Below are 23673 nucleotides of genomic sequence, written 5' to 3'. Positions count from 1 at the left end.
TGATTGTTGAGTTCACTGTCTGGAGTGCCTCATGATTTCAGATGCATGCACAGATAACCCGTCATATCTCAAGACAGTGCTCAGTTATAGATGCTAATGCATAACTGGCGAATCAGGACTGGTGTCACTTCAGCTAAGCTGCATGCATTATACGTAATGTCGAATTTTAAGCCTGACTCAACCAATCCTGAATGACACCTTTGTTTGCTTATGTGTAGTGCCTGACATGTAACGCCTGTAATAATGATAGTGTAACAACTTCCAGGCACAACAGAAAGGCTAAACAAGGTGGGTAGAATTTATAACTATGCTTAATAATCACTGATCAGATGTAACCAAAAAACCTAATCTTAGCATCTGATCTGATTCAAACAATCTGGGCACAGAATCGATGCTTTATTTTTTAAAAATTTATTTAGTGTTCAGTCAAATTCCAGTCAAATGTTAGAGAGAAAAAGCATGTCCAAATACAAACCTGCAAAACACAGAGGGCACCATTCTTGCCATAGCCACAGGTAGAAACAAGTTCAAGATCAGGGTCTGTGGTCTGCGTGAATTCTTCAGACAGGAAAGCTGGTTCACCCATACAGACCTTTCCACATGGTGCAATGTTTATAAGACTGTCACACACCTGCCACAATGGAGAAGTAAATTATAAATTGCTTCAAATAATCTTGACCCGTGCCTACCAGAAAGGAGGAGGGAATGACACGCGAAGACTTTTAAACCACTATTGCTTTTTAAGATACTGGTCACCACAAACAAACCGCTTCTCTGAAAACATCCCATTTCCAGGAGTTCCTATATACCCTAATGCCCATTTCCATATTTCCAATCTGAAGTGACTCATATGAAATGTATGACTCGTGAGCAGTTTTTGACGCATCCGCCACTGATAATCATCTTGGAGTTTAAAGCCTTTCTGTTCATCGGTCTTCAGGGTTTCAAAATCCATAAGGTCATACACTTGAGGCTTTACAGTAGACACAGAAAAAGTGAACACTAAACAAAACAAGGCTTTTATGTCATTTACCTCGAAGGTGTACGAAGTAATTTGCTTTGCTGCCATCGTTTGACTTCCATACACTTCTAACTCATCAGGGTCAATCAAGGCGACATCGGATGCTGGAAATCCATTCAATTATTTATGACACATACATTGTACAATACTGGACACAAATATGCAGACCATTTAGTAAGTAGGAATGTCTACCAGCCTCGTTGGTGTCCTTTGAATTTGAGACTTACCAATCCAATCATCAATGACATCCATTTTCTTCTTTTTTGCAGGAGGATCACTCACCTGGAGGAGCAATGTGAACCACACTTACAAAAATGCAAAGCAAGGCATGCAAAAAAAGAAAAGGAAAAGAAACGAAAAGAAAAAGAAGGCATATGGAACACAATAACTATTTCGAAAGGATAACGCACATCACCATCAGTCTTCTCCTCCTTTTTGGAAGGTTCCTCTACATCATCCGCTTTTTCTGTATAGTAGAGAAGCAGGGAGTTACCCAAGCGGGATCCCAAAAAGAGGTAACCATCCTCGCACAGAGTCATCTGTAAACAATGAGTATTATAAGTATTAACATTTATCAGGTTCAATCGTGCAAGAGCAACCAGAAATACGTTTGCACCAAACCTCTTCATGAAGTGCTTGTACACTTACGCATGTTGTGAGCACACTTGCAGCTGCCCGATCAAAGTAAAAGTTCCTAACACTTCTCATTCCATCGTTGAACAACGTAAGCACATATCTGGACAAGAAAGATGCACATCTGTGTAACTACTTCTAGATGGCCAATCCCCCCCCAACAGAAAGGGTATTACCCAGAGAGGATAATACCTGTGCTAAAATTCCCACTGAATGCGGGAGGTCCCAAAACTTTGTTCTTCAGACAGCATAATATGAATCCGAAACCAAAACCAAGTGGCAAGTGAAGATAATGGGGTACCAGAAGGGCAAACCCCTATGTGGGGAAGGCAGCCTATCTAGGCTGCTAAGGCCTGGTTTTACCAACGCTGATGAACATTTGAACCAAGATCAACACGGTCCCTTAACTTTAATTTAACGCTGACCTCTGTTTCACTAAAGGGAATTATTGTCACTGAAACATTCATCACATCACCAACTACCATGTGTAAAAAAGAATTGAGTGTTGACTTCAAGTTTTAGCAGCCCTTGATCTCGGTTCAAAATTAACCAGCATTGGTGAAACCGGGACTAAGTTGTTTATCCACTATAACTGCTATAACCTGTAGTGGTCTATCTAACCCAGATAAGCAACCTCCCTCAGAAGAATAGTCTCTGTTCAAAATATCGGGGTCTCTTGTCCTGAGGCTCTTCCTTTAGCATAACCTTCCCTAGATAGGGATTGTCCTTCCTGAGCACTCTCATTCTGGCTGAATTCTATGGTAAAATTTTGCAATGTATATCTCAAAGTGCATTCTCGTTCCACGATTACTTAAAGGTAGGCTGGCTTTAAGCAATGACTACCTCCAATTCTGCTATCAAACATGTACCAGGGAACTCTGAAAGGTTGAACAGTCGATTAAATAACTTTTGGTAATTAGAATGTCTGGCCCACCTGCAAAAATAGTATCTGTCCTGCTCTCACAGGTGTCTGTTTTTTGTTAAAAATTGCATTCAATGAAAATAAATACTCTTATGTTTATGTGCTTTTATGCCTCAACTTTGCCACATCTATGTTCCCACAAACAGGTCTATCATGTACCAAATAAAAATAAAAATAAACAATACTTGCACTGTACACCGGTCATCCCTTATGTGTACCAGACATAACATAAATTTATCTAGAGCGGCCCACGTAATGTTTCCCTTTGGACACACATTGACAAATTTAATCACCAAACCAATGTGTGAAAGTATCCTATATGTTCATATCATATTGTTGATATGTGCAGTAAGCCGATGTGAACTTGGACCTACTACCCCGCTTTGTCCCTCTTGTGTATCCTATATGTAACAGTTCTCGACGGTAATGCCAGAAATGGGAGGTGAGGCCATCCCTACCAGACCAGGTTATTTTTTTAACAAAATATGTATTACACTGGAACAGATTATGCTCAAATTTGCAAATGCTATGTGTCCCCTTTCATTGTGCATAGGTATCACATCATCATTCAGCAAGGTTGTTTATAGCAATTTGGTGGATACAGTAAGCTGTTTTTTTATATCTTTTGTAGAGTTTCCAATGACATCATACATCATGACACTAAAAAGTTATCATTAAACAACATAGTGAAACGAAAGCTCACAATTCTCCTCCCTTGAGAGAAACAACCAGCCTGTCATGGTTGAGGAAGCATGCCTGAGCACAATCGAGAGACAGCTTTACTCCTTCTTGAGATTCTGCACAAGATAACAAAGCTGTCTGACATGTGCTCCTTTACTGTACTTTTCCCATAACACGCTGCAGCATGCAGCTACTTACTGAGTGGAAATGCTGTACTGAAATCAGTAAACGAGCTCAGAGATACGCCATAAGGTGGCACACTTTGATTCAAATATAGCAAAGCGTTCACAGCCATTATAAGAACGCCACCTGAAGCAAAAGAAGACTGCTGTTATTACGAAAAAAGCATTTTGGTTTCAAAAGCTTTGTAAATAACAATTGTATGGAGGTGTTACCTATGGGTTTTGGTACAGCAAGCACTTTGGTACAGTCAAACGGCAAGTTTGTAAAGGACCATATGATTGGATGCACTCTTTGCTGTAAGTTCAGTGATAGTGCTAAAATACAGCATGTGTCCTGGCGTACAGCGAGACGTCTGAAATAAAACAACCACTTTTCACTCTACAGTCACAGTGTCAAAAACTGCTATTATAACAATAAAGTAAGCTGCATCAAAATATAGTGACTATGGCACAACTTACCCTGGCCATGTTCTCAAAGGTTCATAAAGAATGAGAAGCGTAGGTTCATAATAGCCATGCAGGAACTGCATGTCGACAATGTTGTTGATTTTTTCATCAAAATCATTAAGCACTATGGGATAGTAGTCTAGAAACGGCGGCTTGCTGCAACAATAAATCAGAACAGATGAGTCCAAATACACAACACAGAGGTAAGAGGTGTGTAGAATGTAGCTAGAAGCCCATGCAGTAGCTAGTGTTTTGGAAGTACGAGATATTCATGGTTTATTTGAACCCTTCCATGATCATGCTCACAAAGTAGCACTCACTTCCCAAATGCAAGACCAGCGTCTGCTTCTTCTGTAGCCCCATCCTTCCGAAATGGAATGACGATAATGGTGCGGCTATAGACTAACATAGCAGCACAGCGTCCACAAGGATCAACACGTATCATGGGAAGCTGATAGTGCTGTACATAACCACCCTACATGGAGGCATCATCATTAATGGATGTAAAACAGCAATGCATGCATGCAACTCCCTCAGTGAACAGCACTAACCTTGAATTCGTCTTTTTCATATGACTTAATGCACACTGTTTTCAGATCATGAGTACTGGGATCATACTCAACCAAGGATAGCTGAAGATAAGATATATTTCGTTACTTTTACATACATTTTTAACACTCAGAAGTGTTCAAAGTGCCCCTGACGCAAATCCTTATACTTCTTCGATGACATGAATGTCCTAAGCTATGGAAAACCCTGTCTCATTCATCAAGGTGTCCATCAGGAGTCATCATGCAAAATATGTTCGCTATGCGTGTATTGTTAATGTGAAATAAAATTTACAAAAGCAGCCAGAGAAAGCAGCCACAGATAGCCGTCACGATCCTCGTGTGATGTCGGCAAGTCCCTGTGCGTTTCTTTCTTCTCAGCTCATGCGCAGCTTATAGTTGCTTGTGCTGTGCCAGTCTATGGTACAGGGAATATGCTATGCTAGGGAAATGTTAAGTTTCCATTAACTATAGCAACATGCACTATTGATCTTGCAATATTTTGAGAGCTGAACTATGGTATTAATTGTTTAGTCTTCTCGTTTCGTAACATGACTTTGACATTTGCTAAGAATTCTTGACGTTTATACGGTTGTGCCCTGGAAGAGCTCAAATGGGAACCACTTTCACTAATGCTTTTGTTAGTGACTTTCACCAACGAACCGGTCCAGTCTAGGTCAGAGCTTGGCTACCTGGTTGGCATAGAAAGTTATGATGACCTTTGTTTGGGGGATACACAATTACCCATCTCATCCCTATAAAGTTTGGGGAACTAGACCAAGGTCAAACATGCAAGATCGGGTTTCCCGTTGCCTTAAGAGTTTCTTGGAGAGTGTTCCATTCGTATTTGAGATTTTCTCTTGCCACAAATGAGTTGGATTATGTTCGCGCTTTTATGTTGTCGTCTTTGAATGGGTGAGATAATGATTTCGAAAAGGGTGTCTTGAGGAGTTGGACCTCTTAGACGAATTGGTCTCAAAAGTTGGCGAATCACTTTTGGGGGAAAGATCATTGGTGCTGTGCTTTGCCACAGAGTATGGGTTGTTCAGGAGGTGAGTAATTAAAAAGAGCATGAAGGGCAGGAGAGGAGATCTTTTATCTTTGACTTTTGATCTTCAGATTTTATATTTGGATCTCTCGACCAGGACTTGATCCACGGCGAGATGGTCTGTCTCTACCCATGTACTGTTTTACTCTAATCAAGTATATAGTAGTAAATAAATGGCAAAAACTGTTGCTACCCTGAGCTGGCCCTTGCTCATTCCGAGTACGGACTCGCGTCGTCCCGCCACCATTCTTTAATGACAACTTTGCTACTGGACATCAACGGTGGAACCCAAGAGCGGACGGATGGCGAAGTTGACTGGGAATATGCCGGGAATATGCCAGGAATATGCTATGCCAGGGGAATAGGATACATCACGATCTACCCTAACATGCAGCCAAAAACACAACATAGTTCTGGAGGTCACCTCAGTGCTCCGGTTACCATTGGGCCCAATAAAGGGTCTGGAGTAAAAAAAAATGCTTGTGTAGCAACTTCAATGCACCTATGCTATCTACAGCCATATAATAGGGTCACAGCTACGTCTTGCAGTGTTGTAATTATTAGATTTTAATGACATCATAAGTCACTCAATTTGTACACATACATCTTATAGCACTAACATCACATCAATACCCTGCAATCACTTGCCAATACAATAGTGCACATATTCTGCGGCTCATGCACCGTAATACACTACGGGTGAACGAAAAAGAAAAACAATTACCTTTGCGTCTTTAAAACCAAGCAGAAGCGTGTCACGTGGTCCCGAAAGGCGTACCACATCGAGGCAGACAATATTCCCAAACAAGTTGAATGTGTGAGTATGCTCTAACTTCACACGTTGTCTTTGCTCTGGGTACTAAAATTAATGAGACATGAGACAATTTTAAGAGTGCTCTTTAAATAGATGTTACTTTCAGGTACAGTGAGAACTTGATACATCAACTGAATAATGGCAGTTGAAGAAATGGCACCAGCAGTGGGATTATTCAACTGTCATTATTCAATTGAAGTATGCAACTGGGTGTTGTGATGCTTGTGTTGTGTTCATTCTTCTATTTTTAATTGCCTCATCTACTGCTACCTTGACACATCAAATTCGAGTCTTTTGTCATCCTGTCCGGTTTGTTTTGTCTTTTGTGCAGGTTTCCCTCAGACTCAGGGAATTAGCTTCCCTCATCGAAACAATATATACCATGCTTTGGTACCAATACGTAGGCAATGTTTACTTTTCTTGCAAAAGACAGTGAAACATAGAAACACAGCTAAATATTCCGTATATCTTTCCTAGCTTTTTGACAAAGTAGACTGGTGTGTCACGCTACTATCCTGTGTTTTCCCACCCTTGGGGAGATTTTTGAACTCGGGTTCTTGTGGGTATATTGTTCATGGTAATATTTCGCTCTCACCTCCACTTCTGGAACTAAACGATAAACCTTCAGGACTGTGGCTCCAGCTACAACTAAGTTCTTCGAACGGGAATTGTAGAAGTTGCAGTAAACTGAATGCTCTATCCCAGTGGGTGGATGTGTCTGCTTGTAGACCGCATACATGCTTGTAGACATCTTTACACGCTCCTCGAAATGCTGTGGGAAGAAATTCAGGCTTAAATTAAATTAGTTTGCCACATTGTGAACAGCAAAAACATGCGTGTTGAGCACATAGATGTTAGCTGTTGTCGTCCTGAGCTTCGTGAATTTATGACGCAAAATTGCACAAAAAGTCAAAGGATCTTTTTTGACAACGGCGTGTCTAGCCACTGTTTACTAGACATCGTAAACTTTTCAAATTTAAAGTTTGATTTCGACGCCATTGTCACAGAAGCAGCACACCACTTTGCCTGTGTTCTACTGCTGCAGTAAAACTACAAAGTGCTGGCTAATATAGGCTATGAGTCTGACCTTAATTGTTTCCATGGCTCTGTCTTTATTGCGTGTGCCTTCGATCTAATAAAGAAAATATGGTGACACTGCTAGAGATAGAGCGCGATCCGCATGTCCTCTTCTCACATCATGCAAAATGCTGTGGACCGGAAGTGGTGTATTCGATGCATGGATGGATGGATACCTGGATCAAAGCTTGGATACTGTCATAAGATGTGGCCCTTTTCTTTGAGCGGTAGCTTGCGCCACCTAGTCTAGAATTAACAAATTAAAAGGATTTAGTTACTGGAACTAACTAATAACTAACTAACTAAGCCAGGGTTTTGAACCTGTGACTGCCTTTTGGGAGTCTGCCCTGTAGGCCTTGCGGGCCCTGTATCAAAAGGGATTAGGTGCAAGTACTCTAGTGTACTCCACAGGGATTAGGATTAACACAGGATAAAACAGGTCCCCCAAGGTCGCCATTTTCCCATGTATTTGTTCCTATCCCGATGCGTGCAATGCCGGAGGCCGCCCTTAGATACCCCATTGTTACCAGACGTTGGCTTGCGTTTGATTGTAGCGCGCTAAAGATCCAGTTGAAGCACAATCCAAGCCAGGCCAAGTCACCGAAGGAGAAATGGACGACTGCGCCTGCGGCGCCTCGTACGACAGGTACGCTATGCGATGCACGCAGCCGTGCACTAGATCCTTCCGATCGCTCAACACGTTTAAAAACGGGACCAAAAAGTGAAACACGACACAGAAAGTTGTTATACGCGTATTATTTGGACATATACATACTAGATTCATTCGCAGAAACAACAAAAACCTTTTGCCGCTAAACTTAGCGCGCTGAAGTGATCCGGAACGGCAACCGTGGGGTATCTAGTGGCGGCCTTCTTCGTTCCACGCTTTTCCGTGGTGAGTTTGGGGGACCTGGGATAAAACATAGCACTAGGAGAACTAGGATAGGAGTACTAGGACGACTAGGATTAAGAAATGGCACAGGATAGGAAAACCCAGGGGGTGTAGTACCGTATTGGGATCACTTTGTTTTAAAAATCAGTGAAAGCTAGCGTTGAAAGGTAAATATTTGAAAGGTAAAGGTGGACAGGAAGTCTTTTTACATGCACTTGAACAACACCATCTGACATTTCTATGCCATCTGAAGCACTTCTAACGCAGGAGAAACGCGGCTAGTTGCCACCTTGCAAAAGGTAGAATCGTTAGGTTGGGTAATTTTTTTAAAATTCTGTGTTAGCACCGCGAAGCAACTGTGGCTATGAGCGGCGTACAGAAGTGGACAGAGGGAGGACAGCAGGAAGGAGTTGGGGACGGGGGTTAGTATGCGTCCTGGGCCGACCTCAAGGGAACTGTGCCGACATTCGTCTGGAAAGCCTTTGGAAAACCCAGGGAAAACCTCAGACAGCACAGCCGATGACAGGATTTGAACCCGTGCCACCTCCCAGTCTTGGCATGGACACCTAACCACTATGCCACAGGAGCTGGGTTGGGTTATTTCAGCTCACTTTAGTGAGGTTAGGTCAGTTTGGGTTTGGCAGATTGGGGGGGAGGGTGCAAGAGAAGCGAAAGTGATCTCCGAAAGAAGCGATGCACATTCCCCCTACATCACCCCACCACCACCACCCCAGAAGCGATGCGAGGAGTCAATATACCCTCCTTTTCACATTTCCTTTCCCAAGCTTCTGCTGATAACAGCAGCACGAATGGTTGCAGCTGATGGTTGCCACGCAAAGTTATCTGCAACAAGGAAACGGGAAGAGGCGGGTGACCATTTTTCTTCTGCCATATCATGCATTAATTTGTCGGACTACCAGCCTCAACCGATAATCTGTGCACCTCAAAACGACGTTTTCCACAATTTTCTCTTAGCTACTACGAAAGCAATAGGGAATGTATTTTACAATGTAATGGGATAAATCTGACGTGCGCATTCTGTTTATGTAAAAAAATTGGTGAGGTTGACTTGGCAAATTTCGGTGGCCAATTGGGAAAATAAAATTTTTTGCAAATGAAATTTGATAAAATTGTTCAGAAGTCATGACAAAATCTCTCCCAAGATAAATAATGTTGATCCCACAGTGTTCAGACAAGTAGATTTTTTAACCCATTACTACATGACGTCCAATTTATCAGATCTGGCTATTTCTGCCTCTAACGACAATGTCATGAGGTTTCAGGTTGTTTGAGGTTTTCAAGTTTGAAATGTTTTAAGTTCCCACCACAGGTGAATTTTTCCACCCAGGAAAAAATTTCTCCTAGTGGAATGAAAGAGGCACAAACCACGGTTACCTTTGCGTTTAAATCATGAACGACGCCATGAATCAATCCTATTCCTTCTTGTATTGCTGTCAAGGCTTGAGAGCAATGCAAGAAGGAACCGGTTTGATCTGTGGCGTCATTAGTCATGTGACTCTTGTGACTCATGAGACTTAGTCTGTGGCGTCATGGTTAGCAAAGGTAACCATGGTTTGCACTTCTTTAATTCCACTAGGAGAAATTTTTGCACCTGAATGCCTGTTTCACTACAGATACAAAAACCACAAACAAGAAAGGTATTGGATGCTCACTAACTTTGAGGGGGCAAAGCTAGCCAGAAATCCCTTTTAACTGTGTCTTCCACTTGGGAAAATGCAGACCAGAATGGAATCTGCTGATACACATGCACTTCAATAAATAAATAAATAAAATAAATAAATCTAGTTCAAGATTGGTAGACCGTTCTGAAGGAGTCTTTGGGACACAGCACCAGCCATTATATGCCTATAGTCAGTGATGGCCACTAACTACTTCTACAGTAGTTTAACTATAACTACTTTGCAATGGAGTAGTTTAACAAGTAGTTCAACTACTTTTCAGGGGAGGTAGTTAAAACTACTTCTTTAACTACTGCAATGTATTTTAACTACATTATAACTACTTAACGTTGTCCGTCAACACCAATCCCATTCTATAGTGTTCTCGGACACCTAAATATGAGTCACAAGCACTGATCAAAGTGAAGATTTAGTACACATGCACGGCACAATTGCTCTGCACTTCCGTTCTCATCAAACAAGCAGCTCAACGTAAAAGTTGGAAGCACAGTCGTGCCGTAAAGCTTCGGTAAAATCGGAAGTAGTTGGCGCCTGCAGTAACCTAACTACTGTAGTTAACTACTCGAAATAGTAGTTTAACTAGTAGTTGCACACTACATTTCTGCAAGTAGTTGATAACTACTTTTTAACTACAATCAGGTAGTTTAACTAGTAGTTTAACTACATGTAGTTAACAACTGGCCATCACTGCCTATAGTATTACTGTGCTATGTATTAAGAGTTAGTAAAAATTTTAATGGGTTTGGGACACTTTCATAGATCTGGTTCATTACATCATGGGCACTGCCAACTTGGACTAATTGCCTTTAATTCATGATATTTCGAATACATTTAAGTACATCAGCCTAATGAGTTATTGACTCGCAGATGCTACATCTTCCCGTTCCTGATGCTGCCGTTCCACAGCTCTTGACAGAGCCACGATAAAAGCTTCAACGGTCATGCACGCATCCTGGAAAATTCACAAGCACATAAATGGCAAGCTCCATCAAATACTAACAATATGTATACTTTGTACCAGTAGTGTTTGGTACAGGCTAATATGTACTGCTACTATAATGTTACCGTGGCAAACATAGCATGTGCTATGAGGGGTAACTTTCGCAAGGTTCGTCCGCTCAGTCCAATGCATCTTGTGCACAATGATTGGAATATGTTCCTTTGTCTATTGCCTTCAGAATAATCTTCCAAAAAATTTGTGTCTCCTCTGATAATATTTGTCTGAAACAAAGAAAACAAACATGGTATGTAAGCACAGAATGGGTTCTTAGCAGGTATTTTTCCAGCACCCCCAAAATTTTCTGGTAGGAATATCTTCTATAGAAGAGACGTGGCTGGCAGTAGTCAGCTGAAAGAGGTGCGACCCCCCCCCCCCTCCTTCCCTAGATGAAAATCCCCATAAACCCTTGGACAGTGCACAATGGTTTATAGGTATGGGAGAGCATGCAAGCAGTATTGCCCCTTTGCATGTAGAGTTCATTTTCCTATCTACATAGCATGACTTAATCAGGGACGGACAAATGAATGTTTTTGATCTCCATCATATCCTGCAAGTGACATCACAATGCTTATTTATTAATTTATTATCATACCAACATCACCAATAAGCATTACAGTAGGGGGGAGGGGGGGAGTGTACGGACTTTTATGTCTATCTTGACATCTGAACAAGCATTGAAATCCTGTGTGATGGCACTTGGCAGCAGGTGGAGCTTCTTTTTGCATGCAAACCACAAAGCTCTTAGGTTCAAGAGGAACCCGCGACACAAGGTTTGTGACAAGCATGATTTTCTTTACTAAGAATGCCATTTGATCAGTGACAGGAATATGTTCACAGTTTAACTTTTTCCTACCTCAACAAACGCATTAAACAATCCGACTATTTCATGAGAAACTAAAGCTTGCAAGATCTTCAAACTTTCATCTTGCCACTGATCTTATCTGATACTAAAGAGTGAGAATAAATACAAAATGAATGCTCACTGTCATGTTTTTATCACCTCAATTTCACAATGCTGCTCTAAAGTTCCAATAAATTTGCAATTTTCTAAGCATGTGTGTAGAAAAGTTGCATATGCAGGAAGTGCACATTAAACTGCTCCTGGTACAGTGCTGGGCGAAAGGTTATGGAACATGCTCCGCTGCATTCCTTCCTCAGAGTGACATGCTAGCAGCGAATGGTGCCGTACAGACTTACAAACAGGTAATAGGGTTACCTAGGCACATGTCTGCAAGTCCGTATGGCCCCATTTGCTGCTAGCGTGTCACTCTGAGGAAGGAATGCGCTGGAGCGTCTTCCGTAACCTTTCGTCCAGCACTATACAAATGTAGGTGACATGTCTGCAAGTATGGTGCAAATATGAAATTACTTTCCTGCACTGACCTCTATCGAGTCCTCCTCGTGCAGGATGGGGCTAATTTAGGGGCCACGGGGGCCTGTCCTCAGTTATAAATTATTCATAGATCAAGTACTGTATCCTTTATTTAACTCCCTTACTGTTACCTTTATTAACTCCTGTAAGCACGACTTCAGAATCTGAGCCACTGCATTCTGTGAGGGGTATCCAATGTACTGACGGATGTCCGCTCTGTCAACGAAAGCCATGTCTATCGATCCTGTCACATTGGATGTTGCCAGCACCAGCACATTGGAAAACCTAGAACAGTGTTCTTCAAGCTTACTGTTATGTAGTCATCTATAGTTTCTACATCACTTCATTTTGGTGGCTGTTAAAATACAGATTTCTCACTGAAGGACATGCAATACTTGAGCAGAAACAAATGTCCCACCTCTTGATAGAGTCAATCTGTGTGAGAAGAGCATTTACAACTCTGATGGCATCTGAAGGTTCGCTGCCGCCAAGAGCAGCTTTACGGGAATGTGCTAAGCTTTCTACCTGAAAAGTAGATATTTTTGTGTACAAAACACTGTGTACGAAAAATTTTTGTGGCATAAATATTTCATTATTGTCATGTGCTTTTTGTCTGTTACTAAGGTAATTTTTTAAAGTATCGTTAACTTTCAAACATATTACAATAGTGTAGGCCTATTGGTAAACCTGCTGGAATCTCTGCTGAACAAGCATAGACATGCCTCACCACACCACACTGGAGCATTCTGCAGAGTATGCATACATATCAATGTTGCATGCTTTAGAAAAAAAAAAAAAAAAAAAGAACAAGAGGTAGAAAACACTAGGCACATAAAACTATTAATAGTACAATGAAGTTGCACTTTTCTTTGTTTGAAATAGCTATGGCATGTTTGAAGTTATGTTTGCATTACCATAGGGTACCTGTGCTAACTTGTATGCCAATACTACAACTGTGCCTCGTAAGCACTGTATAAACTAACCACTTGAACATGAAATAAAGTTATAAAACTACCTCATCAATAAGAACAAACACCAAAGCATCAGGATCATCAATGAACTCCTGAATCTTCTGAAACATCTTAGTTACCAGCTTTCCACTCTGCAAAATACAAGACATAAAACATGTTCTTTGCTTCTCTGGCACCATTTGTGAACCTCTGAGAACCACTTGGAGAAAAGGCTGTGGCTGTTGATTTCAATCAGTTGCCCATAATGAAAACGGTGACCAAGACGAATGGATAGTTTCTGTGCAAGTGCCTTGCATAATGATGTTTTCCCTGTTCCTGGGGGACCTGGAAGCAATAAATGAGTTTTAAACCCTCGGTAACACTTTGCATTTCAACAAAACATAAATAGTACACAGAACAAAGTTCTTAGCTTAGAGTACACCCACTAAAGCAAGAGAGCCAAAAAGGAGCCACAGCCTTTTAAAAAATGCACTGAGAAATGACATTAAGAGTTATGTTGCATAGGGCATTTATTTGACCTGAATAAAAAATTTGAGATGTGGTTGATCTTGGAAAGTAATTACCGTGAAGGAGGACCACCTTATTCCAAGATATTATGTTTGGGTCAACGCATTGCTCCGCAAACATCAACGCTGTCGATGCATATTGTAACAGCTGTGAAAATACATGATATTAAAATATAATGCTCCTCATTAGTGAGGCAGAAATTTAAAGAGAAGAGCACAAGGTCTCAGCTTAAGTATAAGATCAATGTTTCACCTGGTCCTTTATTCCTGTATCATACACCAACGTTTCCCAGAGACCATCAAAATCAGTTGATGGTAAAACCCACTGACTAGCAGCTGACAGACCATCCTCTTCGAGTTCTTCTGTTTCTGCACCGCCGTCGTTCAAGTGATAATAATGTGGAAGGAACTGTGAACAATTTAAGTCTGCCTGCAAAACAAGATCAGCTGTCAGGGATGCCAAACTGTAGTATTTTACAGCAGTGCTAAGGGTTACGCAACAGGCTCAAGTGGCTATTTCCTTCTTTCTCGTGATTCTCACACAAACATATGCTAGGTTATAACAGACTCTTGGGGCAGTTTTTGTCGGGCAAATCAGCATTATCATCATCGTTATTATGCGTGCAGCCATAAGTCAATCATAGAATTGGAATACAGTGAGTCCTAACAGCGCAATTGTATCCTGACTTATGTCGCATTCGTACCGGTACATATTGTTATGGTATGTATGCAGGGCCGTACCTTCCTCACGCCAGCGTATTCTGCTACCACCTTTTCTAACTGTCCGTCCAGGAAAGTTCCTGTGAATGACTTCATAACCTCAGGATATCCCCTTTTCCTGAGCAGATTCACTACTTCCTCCGTCATTTTATCGTTCGTGAGGGAACTATAACAAATGACATCAAAAATAAGTTAGACGCGTTGATACTTTTTCCTCGGTTACATGCATCAGCAAGTACCTTTTCTTTGATTTTAAGATATCCATGTGAACTGTGGTTGTCGAAATTATTTCCATGGTATGATCGTCCCCACCATTAATATGCAGCATATCTGTAGGTTAAAAACTACAACAGGCTGAAACAAAAAAGAAATTTCAAGCAGCTTTGGACCACACACCACATTAGCGATTGAATGCCCGCCAATGCTCTGAGTTCAAGAGTTCGGCGGTTCGGCCATTTGGCTGGTCGTGTGGTGTGGCTTTGGCTACTTTGGCTTTGGCCAACTGGCCAACGAACAGGCAGAATGCCACTGCAGGCGAGATTATTTAATTGATAGCAACGTTGATAGTTTCTGTCATGAAAGTTTCCAATGTTGGATTTAGTTGTTCGTCGTTTGTTTCGTAATGGATTTATCACGTTGTTGTTACCTGTGGATAGCGAATATAAGGACCACTGCTTAGAACCTGTTACTCAAAGTACCATACGCCATGGGTCACCTCTTATTAATCGCATTTGTTACAGGTGGGTATATTTCACGTTACTTAGGCTTATTGAGTTTTGTTGTCAATTTTGTCATTTGGAGTGTCCGTAGACTATAACCAAGCATAAGATTAGTTCGCGAAGAAATCGTTCTTTCTTAGTTTTAGTACAGCTTTTCGCAGTTGTCTATCTTCTGTGCATGGTTTTAGGAGATGTGCTTGATAAATACCTGCGGGGCACCCTATAAAGAAAGCAAGACAACATCTTTTTATGAGGAGTATGTTCTGTAGTGTTAGATAGGTAGTCTCTGCAGTAGAAAAAGTTATCTGCAAATCATGTCACTTACCCTGATATTGAGTTTGCGCCGATCCTCTTGTTCTAGCTGTTGCCCTTCATGAGTGTTCCTCACTTCGGACCTTCCTAGCATCAAAAGGAAAAGATCCGAGTAAGTCTGAAGCTATTCATCAGCACTTTTTTTTTTTTTGCAAGACTTTCTACTGTGGAACATGACGCGGGCACATAGTGGTGCAAAGCTCAAGAAGCACTCATGCACGACACGGGTGTGTGCGAGTTCTACATTCACGTGCGTAAATGGGTCACAAGGACATGTGTTGTGAGTCACAATACGTTACATGGCTGTTGTGGGATGTCCTGTGCACCGCATATCAAACGCGACTAAAACCGTGAATGGATGACTATATTCTGATAACATGTTTAGATCAGGGGAAGGGAATGTATGAGCCAAAAATTGCACATTCTCTCTCACATATTTAAGGCAAGTAACATTCCCCTGAGGGTTCCTCAAAAGCAAGAGCTCCAAAACATCTAACACATGTTGCAGTAACAGAAGGGTGATTGAAATTTTTCTTGCTGAGTTCTGTGTCTCATGTGCAGATTTCATATGTAGTGGCACTACAGTGAACCCTCGTTAGTATGACCGCCGATAATCTGACATACTCGTTTTATGACTGTTTTTCTTGGGAACGGTTCTACCGCCATGTAAATCCACCTCATTAGTATGGCAATCCGCTTATCCGACCGTGAGTGAGATTTTTGGCACAAGTAGGATAAAACACGGGTATTATGGTGTTGTCACATGACCTGCAGGGTAGCCACAGGGAGAGGCTACCACATACCTCTGGCAGGGGGTGACACCTGTTAAAGTAGGCCGACGAGGTTTGGGATGACTCCTGATGTCTTTGATCACGGAATTACTCGTAGCACTTGTCAGGCTGTCAAAGCACTGTAGTGCATAAAAAGGCAGTGACCACGGGACCTGGTCACACTCTGATGCTGCTGTCATGCACGTAAGAATGGCTGGAACGAAGCGATCTCTGCGGTCAGCGGATTGTGCTTTTCTCGTTAGTATGACAATTCGCTTTTCCAAAATCTGCGGGAACGGTGGTGGTCATATTAACGTGGGTTCACTCTACACATCAGGCACATCATTGAGGGACTCTGTAAAACTGTGCTTACATCAGTAAGTGTGCAGTGTTTCAAGAGCTGACTAAATCATGACTGGAATCATTTTTATAGTTCAAACTCATCTACAGTATACATTTAAAGGCAAACCCAGGTGAAAAATTTTTGCAGTTATAAGTGGTTTATGGAACAATTTCCACTTGCAAAAGATTTTACAAAGTGGTTTCAAGTGGAAATTGTTTAATAAACGTGTAACAAGTTGCTTAGGCACGCCGTCTTCTGCGAGGACCATTAAGTGTGATGAGATTTTGGCACATGCTAAAGAACCCTTGGGTGGCAAAATTTATCCACAGACTGACCGCACTCATGATCATAGTTGTTTCGTGACATGAAGCCATGAATTGTCATTATTATGTTTCTTAAATCACTTGTCATTGTGAACATTTTTCACCTGGGAAGGATGCAAAAATTTTTTCAGGGGCCTTTAACTGAAGTTCTTGCCACTGTAACAGTAATTCATTTAACAGGGTAGAAGGTGGCACTGTTTCATTCCAACACTGTGTGTAGGTGCATGCTATTACATGTTTAGATGTTTATTCCATCTACAGTTACCCATATTAAGTGAGAAGCAAAAGTACATTCCCTTGTTATTTAGATTGCTCACAACTTGTTATGCATGTGTAAGATTGCTGCAAATGAACTCATTGCACCTTTCTGCAGGTTCCTGCCAGAAACAAAGACATATCGGCCCAAGAGGAAAGATTGCCAGTCCTGGTTACCCTGTTTCCTATGCGACCCAGACATCTTGCAGCTGGTACATTATTGGACGTGTTGGCCAAGTTGTTACAATTAGGTAGGCACTTTTCGACATTTTTATGTTGTCCTTTCACATACTGAGTAGGAATCTACTTATTGTCTATTGCAAGGGTTTTTCATGTTATACGGGCAGCTGTTGTCTTTGTCATACACTTCGTAACTTTGAGAGAAGTCCAACTTGCATAAAAAGTCCATCTTTAATGTGTGTGATGTGCTTTCCAGCTTTGACGACTTAGACATTGGAGATTTCGACGGTTGTAATGAAGGTCCACTGTGTTGCCTTCGTGCTTGGGTGAAGCTGGGGCCCACAGAGGATGGAAAAGAACGCATTTATTGTGGTCGTACAGTTCCGGAACCTTTCTTGTCTTCAACGAGTGAAGTGTGGATAAAATTTCATAGCTCTTCAGTGGGGACACCACATGGACGAGGCTTTCAGCTTTCATACACAGTTGGTGAGGAAGATTCAAGTTTATCTTCATATTATTCTGTTCTTTTACATATCGTTGGAAGATTTTGTTAAGCTTTACTTTGTATTGCTCAGTAGTATACATATAATTTTCTTTATACCTGAATATCAGGTTCTCTCAGGGGTTACATTGTAGAACTTTTTCCAGAAATCCCCCGTGGAACCAAGAGAACAAAAAAAAAAAATCTCTGCCTTTGTATTGGGAGAATATAGTGCTCTTCCAACCCTTCTGTGTATACCAGTGATATTGCTGCATAGGCTTGTTTGTTACTTTGTGACATTTGAAAGAGAATTTTTGAAAAAGTTCTGAATCTCTACAGCAATCCTTAATTTTGCTCACTAAATATATCTTTGTATGTAATATACATGGAGCCTAACTTTTTGGGGTGGGTTCACACGAGGGACACATCCCCGGGATAAGTCCGCAGATGGTGTAAATGTCGGCGCCTACGTCATCAAAATGTGCGTCTTCTCCGGTCCGCGGAGGACCGGAATCCCACCGCGGACCGTTCGTCTCCGACCCACAAACGGCCCCCATGTTGGCGGGGGACATGAGGACGGAGCAGCATCTTTTCACTGTTTTTTTCTTCTTTCGACTGGCTGTTTTACAGCTCTGACCGCTGAAGCAGAGGGGATTCAAAGAACCGCGTAATAAAAAAGAAAAACCGTGTACGTGTCTTCACGAAGCAAGAAAAAAATGGGGAAAACGAGGGTTTTGCTACGAGCAAGCGGATCTCCAAATACGATGCGCACTACAGCACGGCGTGGAAATGTGACATTACTGCGCATTCAACAACAAAAGATAAATTACGATTTTGGTTGTTATGATTGACAGGTTTTGCATATATATATGTCGCTTTGTACTGTAAATAACTTTTACTACGTGTCCAGACTGGAGAACTGACAGTTGTCTGTTTCCTTCGCTGAAAACTCAGTGCAGTTTGAGTTCTTTGTTTTCAACGAAGAGGACATTTTATGATTCTGCGGCACGGCAACACAGTTCCTACACAAAGGTGTCGACAGCGAAATATCTGTTGTCATCGACGACAGCAGTTTCTTTTTGATTTCGCTAGTGCAGTGGTTCCCTGCATTGTGGAATGCTGCAGGTGCAATGTACCCCAACGTACAAAATTTCATTTCTTCTCTGTTCAACCACAGTGCAGAAAAGTGAGAAAACTCATTCACGCAGCCTGATAAGTAAAGTTGGAGATGAACTTATCCGCTCCCATCCCTCGTCCCGTGTGGATGCTCGGCGGGGACGAGGACTCCTCTGTCCACGTGACGTCACCGCCCGCCACGGACTTATCCCGGGGATGCGTCTCTCGTGTGAACCCACCCTTACAGTTATACCTAAGGTTCCCGGTTTGTGCTTGTGGTGTTTATAATTTTTGAGACCTCCTGAAACGCGACTGCTGTAGGTGACAAAGAGAAGTTGCCCTGTTATTTAACGGTGTTACAAGCGCATTCAGTCTTGTACCCCTGTAATTTAGTTTTGCATTCATTTTTGCTGCGTTTCGAGAGGTCCCAGAAATTATGAACACAGAAAACTGGGAACCCTAGTTATATCCGATTAGGGTCAATATTTACCTCCCGATTCAAATCTGAAAAAACAGGGTTTAACCTGGTATTTCCCCGAAAACTTGCTGGATCAGTGGGATCCAAAGTCATTACAACTAACGCAGAACTTTGGAAACTGTGATGTGTAAATGCATAAATATGCTGATACAAACCGTCAAAAGAGAGGCCATGCCACCTCTTAGATGCATGGACAAAATATCGATACTCTGTCTACTGGTGTGTCATGTGTATTATGCTGAGTAAACCAAAGATTTATGCCTGATCCAATCCGATTTAAGCAGAATTCAGTCGAATCAGTTTCAGTTCAATCCGATTACACCTGAATTCTTGATGCAAAATATAACCCCATATTTACCCCCCCCCCCCCCCCAAAAAAAAAGAAAAAAATTGTTGGGAAATATAACCCGAAAAAATCAGGCCCTAAACATACATATTGTATATCGAGATGGACTGTGCGAGATTCGACTGAAAAGTAATGCACAGTCATACGTGGCTTGAGACCAGAGCATCGTACTGGGTGGTGTCTATCATCTTGTAGCTACATTCGCCCACTACAAACACGTCAAGAAACGTTGAATTCCATTTACTTGTTCTTTGTCAGTAGCTGTTGCCATAGGGTCGAGTGTGCCTGCTACGTCAGTGTGTTTAAAACAAATCCCAGTGATTGATTTTTTGTCATCCGAAAAAGTAAATCCTAGTGTCATTCATCGTTGTTTATCAGGCCGGCTGTGGTGATGAAACTGTTAATCGAAGTACTGTGGATAGGTGAGCAAGAAAATTTCATGCATTAGAAGCTGGCGAAGCAAACGTTGAGCACAAACTCCTCTCAACAGTGCTCTGCGATGCCAGACATGTGGGATGGAGTACCTGGAAGCTGGGGCGACCACGAATTCCATGTGGCAGTTGAATACGTCTTAGATCGTGAAAACAGTGATAAATAGCGTTTTTAGAGCGATTGGCAACGTGGAAAATTCGAATAAGACGTGTGTGTCATGTTCAAAAATTTACTGAGCCGATAGTCTTGCAACACGACAATGCTGAGCCGCACACCCTGTGCGCTGCTGCCACGGCTGTTGTGAAGTTGAAATTTAAACCCATCCCACACCCTCCATACTCATCGGATTCCGGACTTCACCCTGCGATTTTCACTTGTTCCCAAATACAAAGTGGGTCATTAAGGGCATTCATTTCACCACAGATGATGACGTGAGGGGTGCATTGAGATCGTGGATCAAGGAAGGACCAACGAAATTCTTCATTGACAGGATGAGAAAATTGGTTCACTTCTGGGATTAACGTACGGGCTAGCTGTAAATGGTGACTACGTTGAAGAGTATATGTACGCTCTTGTAGTCAGTAAAATGTAGTGTCATGCATTTTTCGTCACTCTATATCTCGCTTATTTGTCTATTATCTCTCTTCGTTTGCGAGTTACATGCGACTGTGCATTATTTTTTAGCCACACTTTTATTTCTTGTCATACAACACTCAGAAGAACATAATATGGATTGCATTGCATAAGTGTTTGTGTAACTTCATTTGAATAGGTGATTTTAGCCAGCCAACCTGTAAACAAGATGAATTCCAGTGTGTCAATGGCAAGTGCATTCTTCAGAAATGGGCGTGCAATGGGCGCTCCGAATGTGAGGATGGAACAGACGAGGTTTTTTGTAAGTCTTGCTTGACATTTTGCACTGCCTTCATCATAAGTTAGATATTTCATGTGGTCACCTTCGTGATGCTAACTCCAAGAAAATGTTTTCCAGGCACTTGTCCTGAGGGCATGCTGCGTTGTGCAACAAGTTCGCAGTGCTATAAACGCAGTGGGAGATGTAACGGCCACACAGACTGTCCAGATTATAGTGATGAACTTGACTGCCGTTTCTGTGGAGGGAACCGAACTCTCTGCAGTCCAACGTCTACCACTTGTTATGACCCTGTTTCAGAACGATGTGACAAGTGAGTATTCCTTGTCATCGCTGAGGTTCCTCCCTAAAAGTCTGCCCTTCTAAAACCACAGGATTTCTTCCAATTATTGTATATATGCATTTCATGTCTGTCATATTGATGTGATGTTTGTATTACATACGTTTACGGTGTGTCCCGTAACATTAGAAAGGTGGCCATGAGAAATGGAATTCCTGTTGTTTTGAGAGCACCTGCTAGGTTGGGAAGATTATGTGCCAAAGTTGATAATCCCCAAAAGAAAAATGCATGCATTGTCTGCCAAAAGAATCAGTTTGTTTAATGTAAACAAGAGGTTTTGTGCAGCATTCCTTTAGGATGTGGTAGTGTACATATCTTGGACAAACTGGCAGGTTGAAGGAGCATGCTGCTTTTTTGACTGGCACTCGGCCTGGGCACATTCCCATTCATTGTAACATTGCCCGCTACTGGAATCTACTGGGTTATGAGGACATTCAGGTTGAAAGGGATATATTCAAGGTCATTTGTATATGTATGGTCTGTAGGACTGCAGTTGTCTATAAGTAGAGCCTTGTGTTTTGTAGTTAAACATGGTAAAACCCATTTTTATCCCCGATTAGTATCATTGTCACTTCAGCTAAAACCCGAAAAACCTTGAAAATGAACTCTCCAAAGTGCGAATTCAACCACCAATGTAGTCACTGGAGAAAGCTCAGCATGTCATGTTCATTCGAAATGTGAAACGAGCTTTTCTTATTTTCCACCAGGAAATCTGCCTTTCCACTTGGCATATAACCATACACCCTGATTTTATCCTGTTTTACATCTTTACACCTAACCTAATTTATACCCCCCAATTTAAGAAAAAACGTAAAACCTGAAAACATGAGGGTCTATGTATAGCCCATCAATTTAACTCTTGCCATTTGAGACAGGTTATCTTGAAAGGGAGCACATGCGTAGCACTATCAGCAAGGAGGGCAGATATCTGTTAGGGCATGAGCACAATTGACCAGGTAATGCCCTCATAGGGCCCTTGGGATTTAAAAAATGAAATGAAATTAAGTGAACAGATGCATGTGAACTTAACGTGTGGCTCTGCGCGATAGAGTTCTGTTAGTTAATAGTCAGTGATGAATCTTGTCTTTCTGCCCCCATTGTGTGCTCATTGCTAAGATTCCAAATGTCATGTTACATTGCTTTGTAGAGCACTGTGCATGAAAGGCTCTATGTATTCAAATAAGAAACGAGCGCCTTTGTTTGGGAAATTGGATACAACAAATAAGATCAAGTATAGGTTATTTGCTGTGGTTTTTGTCAAATTTAGTGGATACAGAGAGTATTAAAAGTTGGCTAGTTCCATCTCAAATTGAACAAGGAGTGAAATCTTGGGTCTCGGATGAAATCGAAAGAAATATATGTTGTAGTTACGGGTCAGTCATGAAAAATAAACGGATTTTAAAAATTCTGCATCACGTGGTTCGGGAGCTAGGAGAGGAGGGAGAAAATACCTCTCCGAGGTCATAGTCGTCACGTGCGAGTTTGAGGGCCCCTTGCAGCGGCGCTTTTTGGTGCATGGTACTGATATTTTTTCGGACCACAGTTCACATGGCGTATAATGGGCCACTGCATTTTCGGAGTTCCAATGATTATCGTTTACCCGGGAACAAATTCCAAAGTTGAGCCGCGGCATCAAAAAGCACCAAATTCACGACCACACTGTGGGTGATCTAAACAACCGATGAAGTTTAGCCTTATGCCGCTGTATTGCTTGTTTATGGGGCTATTGAATGTTACTCACCTCGTCGCTCCATATGGCTTGCAACACAGGCTACGCTGGCTCGAATGAGGCGACACCTCGGGGAAAAAATGGCAAATTTCCGTACGCGTTACCTCGAAAACCCCACTAAAACGTTGCCCCAAAATTGGATATATTTTAGGTGAGTCCATTGACTGCATAGAGAAGAAAAATGGAAATTCGTATTTTATCGGTATTAGCGTGGCGATTTTTTTTCGAAGCGACGTCACCGAGGGAGAACAAGCCTGGACGCCCACACACCCACACACACCCACCCACCCACCCTGAGGAGGACTCAGTTGTGCATTTACGCGATGCAGTTGAAGAAATTAATGCATTCATATCCTTGGAACGAATCAATGTCACGCCAGTTAGGGCGAAAAGGAGGTTCGTAGAAGCATACACAAAGCGAAAGTGCTGCGAAATACAGCAAGA

At 41.8% G+C, this 23673-nt stretch overlaps 3 protein-coding genes across 6 annotated transcripts in view; 1 reads left to right on the top strand and 2 right to left on the bottom strand.

Annotated features, from left to right (window-relative positions):
- Positions 1-7525, bottom strand: part of LOC135377767 (cleavage and polyadenylation specificity factor subunit 1-like) — a 34660-nt gene extending 27135 nt beyond the window's left edge. Inside the window, exons 1-14 of the mRNA XM_064610424.1 lie at positions 7384-7525; positions 6892-7068; positions 6207-6341; positions 4438-4518; positions 4207-4361; positions 3899-4042; positions 3653-3792; positions 3456-3566; positions 3280-3373; positions 1670-1757; positions 1432-1560; positions 1249-1303; positions 1034-1125; positions 476-631 (exon numbers count right to left, since the gene is read on the bottom strand). Of these exons, the coding sequence (XP_064466494.1) occupies positions 476-631; positions 1034-1125; positions 1249-1303; positions 1432-1560; positions 1670-1757; positions 3280-3373; positions 3456-3566; positions 3653-3792; positions 3899-4042; positions 4207-4361; positions 4438-4518; positions 6207-6341; positions 6892-7068; positions 7384-7398 (1572 nt within the window). The 5' untranslated portion in view covers positions 7399-7525. The remainder of the gene's footprint in view (positions 1-475; positions 632-1033; positions 1126-1248; positions 1304-1431; positions 1561-1669; positions 1758-3279; positions 3374-3455; positions 3567-3652; positions 3793-3898; positions 4043-4206; positions 4362-4437; positions 4519-6206; positions 6342-6891; positions 7069-7383) is intronic.
- A 698-nt stretch (positions 7526-8223) lies between these two features.
- LOC135377764 (low-density lipoprotein receptor-related protein 12-like) overlaps positions 8224-23673 on the top strand; it is a 31197-nt gene continuing 15747 nt past the window's right edge. For 2 of the 4 annotated variants that reach the window (XR_010418188.1, XM_064610420.1), the window contains exons 1-7: positions 8224-8268; positions 10833-10943; positions 15615-15677; positions 17375-17507; positions 17693-17922; positions 21062-21184; positions 21281-21473. Coding sequence is in view for 3 of the 4 variants with exons in the window: in XM_064610420.1 (XP_064466490.1) it covers positions 10907-10943; positions 15615-15677; positions 17375-17507; positions 17693-17922; positions 21062-21184; positions 21281-21473 (779 nt within the window). In the remaining variant the exon portion in view is untranslated. Of the gene's footprint in view, positions 8269-8336; positions 8433-10832; positions 10944-14962; positions 15275-15614; positions 15678-17374; positions 17508-17692; positions 17923-21061; positions 21185-21280; positions 21474-23673 lie in introns of those variants that run through there. The other 2 variants (XM_064610421.1, XM_064610422.1) reach the window with 2 other exon arrangements.
- On the bottom strand, positions 10753-15191 carry LOC135377766 (pachytene checkpoint protein 2 homolog). Its single transcript, XM_064610423.1, has 10 exons — positions 14774-15191; positions 14556-14700; positions 14068-14244; positions 13872-13962; positions 13496-13632; positions 13353-13439; positions 12756-12862; positions 12469-12622; positions 11031-11186; positions 10753-10917 (listed from the first exon to the last, which is right to left on the bottom strand). The coding sequence occupies exons 1-10, from the start codon at positions 14860-14862 to the stop codon at positions 10819-10821; spliced, it is 1242 nt and encodes a 413-aa protein (XP_064466493.1). The 5' UTR covers positions 14863-15191; the 3' UTR covers positions 10753-10818.

The sequence above is a fragment of the Ornithodoros turicata genome, chromosome 1 (assembly GCF_037126465.1).
Source record: "Ornithodoros turicata isolate Travis chromosome 1, ASM3712646v1, whole genome shotgun sequence".
Lineage (NCBI taxonomy): Eukaryota > Metazoa > Arthropoda > Arachnida > Ixodida > Argasidae > Ornithodoros > Ornithodoros turicata.
The sequence above is the reverse complement of the archived record's forward strand: the minus strand, read 5'-3'. Positions and strand labels throughout refer to the sequence as shown.